Source organism: Sinohyriopsis cumingii, chromosome 8, assembly GCF_028554795.1.
Source record: "Sinohyriopsis cumingii isolate HCF-2022 chromosome 8, ASM2855479v2, whole genome shotgun sequence".
Taxonomy (NCBI): domain Eukaryota; kingdom Metazoa; phylum Mollusca; class Bivalvia; order Unionida; family Unionidae; genus Sinohyriopsis; species Sinohyriopsis cumingii.
In genome coordinates this window covers 19,014,900-19,022,342 of record NC_142968.1, presented here as the reverse complement: position 1 = coordinate 19,022,342, position 7,443 = coordinate 19,014,900, and the positions used below count along the sequence as shown (strand labels likewise).

At 36.7% G+C, this 7,443-nt stretch overlaps 1 protein-coding gene across 1 annotated transcript; it reads left to right on the top strand.

Annotated features, from left to right (window-relative positions):
• The first annotated feature begins 479 nt into the window (after positions 1-479).
• Positions 480-6,491, top strand: LOC149793076 (uncharacterized). The gene is made up of 4 exons (XM_089966974.1): positions 480-638; positions 1,819-2,049; positions 4,789-4,878; positions 5,846-6,491. Exons 1-4 carry the CDS (start codon positions 536-538, stop codon positions 6,106-6,108), a joined length of 687 nt encoding a protein of 228 aa, XP_089823100.1. The 5' UTR covers positions 480-535; the 3' UTR covers positions 6,109-6,491.
• Positions 6,492-7,443: the final 952 nt, after the last annotated feature.

Here is a 7,443-nt window from a genome sequence, read left to right as displayed (position 1 = left end):
ATATGATTTGGACTAGTGTTTCACGTTCACACAAATTCACCATCTGTTCGCATCTGCAGTATCCTATATTTATCTGCATATTCACTTTGATATGTCCGTTGATGTAAATGGGTGGGTGGAAGAATGTGTCTAAGGACAATACCGCTTCAATATGCTGTCTAGTCTTTTGGTAGGGATGATATATCTAAATGATTACGAAGTTAATGAACCGAATGGCAGAAACACCACTAGATTTGGATGATTGCAACTGTGACCACGATAATGCCTCGTTCTTCGGCAGCAAATCTATTTCAATCTTTAATAGATTAGTATTTGTACAGTGTATCACAACTCAACTAATTCCTGAACACTAAATTGACAAATAAGGATGTTTTGGTAAAACGCTCCATCCCTTCCGTAGGAGGAGGAGCTTTGTAAAGTGTCGTGTCTGGTTAAAACTGGATCTAATTTACGTACTTCTGAATGGAGGGTATATAAAGACGTGCAAGTTCATGGTATTGTACTTTACCGCCTTAACTCTCTCGGAATCTTGGTCATGGCGCGAATCTCGATCTTCATCTTGCTGGTTGGTGTCTGGATGGGCGTCACTGCAGGACGGTTTGTACTGGATGAGACGGAGTTCCGCATTGAGGATGAGGGTACGATCTTTCATCTTTTGTTGTCTTATTCTGGGTTAAAACCAACCCAGGCTCTTTTATTTTTGTCTTGTATTTCAATCTTTACTATTCGGAGATATTAAAGACTTTCTTTTAAATTCAACGATCAATAACATTGGAATATATTTCTCTCATATCATCTAAAATCTATTGTATACCTCCTGGAACTGTATCATCGTTTTGAATGATTCCCTGGTATTGGTAATATATAATACACGCGCGGTAAGAAACTGCAGGAGAGGTGAGCTGCCTGAAAATTTTGCAACAAGACAATAGTGTCTTCAAGAAAATGGGCATGATTTATAATGCTTAGATGTGGTGAAAACTTCAGGCTAAGATAGATCGCGTGTCCTCTTAGAAGAGAACCAATTGATACTTTGAACTTCGTGCTTAAACTAATTATAAAATCGTTATTTTCAAAATGGGATTGCTTTATGTATGGCACACGCATTTCTTTAGCCTGGAGAGAAAGAGTGAGAAACTACTTCAGGAATTTCTTGAAACATCGATTGACAGTAGCTATAATTTACAGAAGTAAATTGTTACAAATGTAAGCGACAGTTGTATGAGGTGACTTACTTGCATTTTAAGTACTGAATTAAAATATTTCGGCTTGCAAAACATAATGTTTAATTCCTTTTCTTACTTGCTTATCGTGGATCGGTGGTTCTTCCCGGGGTTTTCCAGGTTTCTTCCTCTACCAGTTATACTGGCCGCTATGTACTGCCTATCTTGTGCTGCAAAATGGCGTTAAAGTCTACAAAAACAATAACAACATCAACAATCTTTTTCTTACCTTGAGATAATCTGCACCCAGGTGAATGAATTGCACATTGTGACATGGGTGCTGTTTTTAATTCTTTTAGATATGTCACATTTCATGAATTTTGGCCACCTAACTTAATGATGTTTTCAGTAAGTGCTGATGGAAAACCCTCATGATTATTACAGTCTGTGTATGAGCTGACAAGATAAGGGGTTGATACCGCTCATAATCATCCTATTTCAACAGGAGAGTTAATTTAACAAGAAGAGAAAGCTCCACAATAGAATTTGCACAATATTCACATAAATATAATTTGAGCAATTTTCATCTGTTCGGTAGATACATAATTTAAAAGCAATAAAAGGGTTTCGCCTTGTTTACTTCTTATTCAAATAGACAAGATTGCGCTTCCTGAGGACGGTTTGATCGGCGACCATGATATGGATATGGATGTAGCTGTCCTTAAGGCCATATTGAGAGGGGAAATCTCCTTGGAAGAATTACTGGGAGAGGGAATTGTCCAGGACCTCGAGACTAAGTTAATGGATGGCCCTTTAACGGATAGTAGCTGGACAAGGTGCATGAGAATTGACACAACTATACTTGGAAACCAAGTGAACACTCAAGGTAAACACTTCAATTTTTTTATTTCTTTAAAAATTTTAAACACTTTTTAAATACACTTTACTCAATAATCGAACCGTAATCTTTATACCTAAATATTTGGTATTGTATATTTTCACTCTTTGTATTTATTTACACATGAGATAATTTTCAATTTTATTTTCTCGAGAATTTTCTGATTCTATATATTCCAGCACGTGTCAACCTAATATCTTAATATTTAACGAAGCTTTTTCCCAAGGATATGTATTTATTGTTTGTAATATTACTTTCGAATTCTAATGTTATTTACATAGCAAACTCATGCTTTGATAATACACCTATGATTGCGCGCAAAATTTGGAATAGATTATCTATATCCTTGTAATTTGGACAAACAGAAATTCGGCGCGATGTTAAAACAAATCGCGAATTTCTTCAAAATAATAGAAATTACTTATAATTTACATACAATTTTACCCGTTAGTTTCTGACAACTCGTTTGTGTAGTTTGTAAATATCATTCGTGTATCTAATTAGCTCTTTCTTCGCAGAAGATGGGCTGATTTATGTGCGTTTGGTCCAGAGATTCTGAATATTGGTATGAAGCTATTTGTAAAACAGTGTTCAAACTAAAGCATGTTTACATCAAAATAATGGTTGTCAAAAGGACAAGTCAAGTTTTTTCCAAACAATTCGAACACGAGTTGATTCAAGTTCCATTTCTAGATTCTCTTCTAACATAGCAAGATAACAAATCTACAGTCAGCCTTATAATGCTATAATTAGAGAAACAAAGAACGAACGAGAGAAAGCTGAAAAGATTCACAAAGTCTTTTCCTCTACCATTTTGTTTTAAAATAGCTGACGATCGCAGACTTTAAATTTTTTTACTTGAGTGTGATGTTCGCTGTTAAAATTTTCGACGATGCCAGGTCAAAAGAAATAGTAAAATGAATATCTCTGTAATGCCCTTGGCCGTATCTTGTAGAGCTGGGTGCCACCAAAATGTCTGTACCGCAATATATCGCGGTATTTCTAAAAATGCTGCGATACGTACTACTTCGGACTGCAGTTTTATTAGAGACCAATCATTTAATGTTCTGTGACAAGGACCTAACATTAGTTTGAAAAGGATCTTGTTGTGAGTTATAGCAAAAGATCACTATAATACATTCATGAAATTATTTCACAAAAAATCATCTTGAGATACCAGGAAATAAGACATCTCAGCTAAAAAGAAATCTCAGCTCCTCTCGAAAATCAAATGGTCATTACCATAGAGCACATGTATATGATGTGTTATATCAAATGTTGGTCAACTTGCAATCTAAAAGCTGTAATTAAAGGAAATGATTAAGCTTACACCATAGCTTTTATTAGGGACCTTTTTGATAAGAACTGTTAGTGTTTACAATTAGGCCAACAATTTATTAGCTATACTATTGATATAATGGGCAGATGAACGCTGATTGGAATGCCAACACAGGGGCAATATATTTATCAGCGAGTACCAGTAAACATGAAACTTACGGACTGGACAAATGAGAAAATATTTAGTGGAATTGAGAAATTACCTAAAAGAAAACAACTGATCAAGTATAACCGTACGATGATTCTTTTTCTTACAAATGAATGCATGTCCTTAACACATTAACATACGCTGGTAAAAAAAGAAAAAAAAGAAAAAAGGATTTATTTTCAATATTTTATTCTGATATGTTTCAAAACATTTGGTATTGATGCTATATTTATCCCACTTGGCAGCGACGACGGCGTACGTAACACGGGTCAAACAAGTGGATACAGGCTCATTGATATGTTTATATTTTTAACAGTAAAAGTTAATTTGTAACAAATACAACTGTTTTACAAAATTATTAATGTTGTTGAATTATTTTGACATGTAAAAAGAAAACATACTGTTAATAAAATTAAATTCGCAACAAGATTACTCAGGAATTGACATGCATTCTTCACTTAAGGAAACTTCTGTAGTACTGATACAGTGGAAATGTAGCCCGAAAAATCACTGCCGCCCCCCCCCCCCCCATCACTGTTGATACTGATGGAAGATATGTGGGTCTATCGTCCCCTGTTCATTCAAATGTGCAATGTTGCTGCATGCAAATCTTTCCGGAAGACACATGTGTGTACTTTAGACACTTACTGTATTTGGTAACAGCCATATCTAGCGCGAAACTCAAAACGGCCACAGGACATAGGTTGTGCTATTTCACATGGATTTACGAGTCGCCAAACATAGGATTTGCACCGGAAATACAATGTGCATGTCGAAAAAAGAATATTTCAGCCGACGGTTGCTCCACCGCCACGAGAACAACCGGTTAAGTGTCTACAATGTACATCGATGTGTGCAGACAATATTCTCTGCATACTTTTGCAGGTTTTAAAAGAGCAAGCGATATCATCCCCTAATCTGCCAGTCAATATTATCATGGATGTCGGGCTGATTTATCGTCATAGTGAAATGTACAGTCGCACGTACCAAAATAAAACAAATATAACGCAGTAAACTAGCAATAACGTGCATGTTGATAACTTACATTTCGCAAAAGGCGACTGCTGCCTTTGGGTGAGAAACCACATCAACACAATCTAATAAGCGCTACAGTCTATACCGTATACGATTAAGAAAGTAGAAAATATCATCGTATGCCAATAACAATAAAACAGTAGCGGCAGCAGTTCGAACAGCAGCAAGAGCAATAATAATAATAATAATAATACCAATCATTTCAGTATGCGTAACCATTGAATGGCTTAGCACAAATATGGGCATTCGGGTCACCATCCAGATTGGAAGATTCAAATTCGTCAAAGAAATCTCTGGTAGGTCAATCTCTCTCTCTCTCTCTCTCTCTCTCTCTCTCTCTCAATCGTACCTCTGCACAAGGTTACTCTCGAAATTCAACATCATAGGCAATTACCAATGCGACTTTTATCATATCTTATATTTCCAGATTCTTTACCAGATCCTCGTAGTGAGAATAGTTTCCCCTGAATCTTCACAATAGCCAGTTAGGCGTCATGTCTCAGTGCAGCATTGATTAACTTCGCCTAACGTCTACGGTTTTACATTTAGTGTCAGTAACAATATGTTTAAATGTAACATCAGTTGTCTAACTGTTAGATCTGCGTTTCTGATGAAACGTAAGCCACAACTGTACCAATTATTTGGATGTGGAAGGTCGAAAGTAATCAACTGCTTCGACAGTGCGTTTCTCCGTAAGGCCATACAAGTATGTATGCTTCCTATTGCATTTGCTTTAACAACATGACTTCGCCCTTCTCTATTTCATGCTAGGGGAAACATAAATGGATTGGATGTTTCCACGCTGCTCAAATGAATACATTGCACCATCTGTAATCGTAAAACTTATGAATGAACCATGATGTCATAAAGAATAAAATATCAGATCCCGCGCGTCACGACGTCACTCTAAAACATTTTGTCACTGATGTTGATGCCGTGCAAAGGTAAGATCCTCCATTATTTAATGTAGTTAACAACAGTCGTCCCCATTACTGACGTTATAAGATCCTCCCATACTACAAGGAGTTCACGACAGCCTTCACGTGCCTGGCGTCACACTAACATTTTACAAATTAATATTGATCATGCGTACATAAGGTCCCTTCCATAACATTTTACCATCGATGCTGATGAAGCCGGTAGATAAACTCCTCTCATGTCAAGTAATTACAGCCAACATGTGACTGACAATTCACTATTTAATTATTTTAAATTTACCACATAAACAAGGGTAAATAACGATCATTTTCTTCTTATTGGCAGTGAGGAATCCCCCTTCACTCTGTTACGGAATCCCTGGCATCAAGATACTCAAGGCATGTGTCCAGTTCTACAACATCGACATATCGAACAAGTCCGGGTGTGTACGGATCAAGATTTCGGTTTTTTCTTGGAATATCGGCTGCTTTTACTTCTTGCATACGGGCAATGAAGAACCCTTGTTACAATTTCCCCATACTGGTCAGCTTATCGCCAAGTCGGAGACTGTCAAAAAGCCTGGCAGTGTCATGTTATTCCAAGAATAAACGGCGGCAGCAACGTCGGAAATCACAGACACTGAGGATCAGTTGCGAAGGTGTCCGGCTTCAAATGTTAAATACGTCTGGCCTCAACAGAACTACATCTGACGTCTATATTACTTCTTGATATCATTTATTACAAAATAAAATAATAAAAAACAATTTTTTTCTTCAATTTAGCCTACATTGTAAACTAAGTATGCTTTTCGGCAAAAATGAAACTGTTAAAAGCGGTTAATCTATTACTGGTCATATTCAAATGGCGAATGAAATGTAGTTGAGAGTGACTGGGACAAGTAGTCCTTATTGAGAAATGAGCTGTGCATATATTGTTACTATTTTGTTTCGTTTCTCCTCAAAAAAAATATATTTTCATTTCCAATATCAAACATTTAATTGTTGAAATATCATACACAAGCTTGCGCACTAACCAAAGTGTACAAAGTATGTTCTCTCTCTCTCTCTCTCTCTCTCTCTCTCTCTCTCTCATACGCGAGCATCATCACACTAACAAATATTTCACAAAGAACGCAGTAAATTTAAACGTTATATCTAACTGGAAGGATGGGAGACTGGTTCATCCACCTCAGATTCCACCAGTTAAAAATCCGACGCCACCGTTTAATGCAGCATATGTAGATAGATAGATAGATAGATAGATAGATAGATAGATAGATAGATAGACAGATAGATAGAGAGAGTAAAATCTCCAAACCTTGATAACTCAAACATCTTGTTCAGACCAATATTCAATGCAAAAATGTTGGCCTGAGACACTTTGAGTTTTCGATGTTCTACTGTGTGTATAAGATCGAACCTTCTACACATCTGAAGTGAATATTCGATGTTTGACTTTATATAGTTGGCAGGTTGAATCTTTCGAACGTGTGAAGGGCATAATTTAAGACGTTCCTAGGACTGCGTACCACAAGCCTAAACCTATCAAGGGCCTTTTGGTACGTGCCAAAAGAACTTCGGACAGAACCATAGTTACAAGCACATACATTTGAAATGACAATCGCTGATAAATCTGCAAGCATATGCGCGAGACGAAATCATTCCTAAGTTTGGCTATAAATAGGAGAAAAAAATAGTACCAAATAAAGAAATACAATCCGTCCACTACTGAGAATCAAGTCCTGATCCAATAGTTCAGGCAATCAACTCTTAGCCTGCATGCATCAGTTATCTTGCCGGTTTAATAATACTCCTGATCCAAGTAATCTATCTGAAAATTATAGGACATTCTGCCGCCAGATCCGGGGATTGTACTGTTTTTGGTGTATATTTGTAACGTACTAAATGACCACCGGCATGCCTTGGTTTTTATCAGAAGAATCC

What these genes read in the sequence shown, in the direction of transcription:
- LOC149793076 (XM_089966974.1), top strand. Translation starts at nt 536, where the DNA reads ATGGCGCGAATCTCGATCTTCATCTTGCTGGTTGGTGTCTGGATGGGC. An exon ending in GTTCCGCATTGAGGATGAGG is followed by an intron (nt 639 to 1,818) that starts GTACGATCTTTC and finishes TTATTCAAATAG; the next exon opens with ACAAGATTGCGCTTCCTGAG. An exon ending in AAACCAAGTGAACACTCAAG is followed by an intron (nt 2,050 to 4,788) that starts GTAAACACTTCA and finishes CAATCATTTCAG; the next exon opens with TATGCGTAACCATTGAATGG.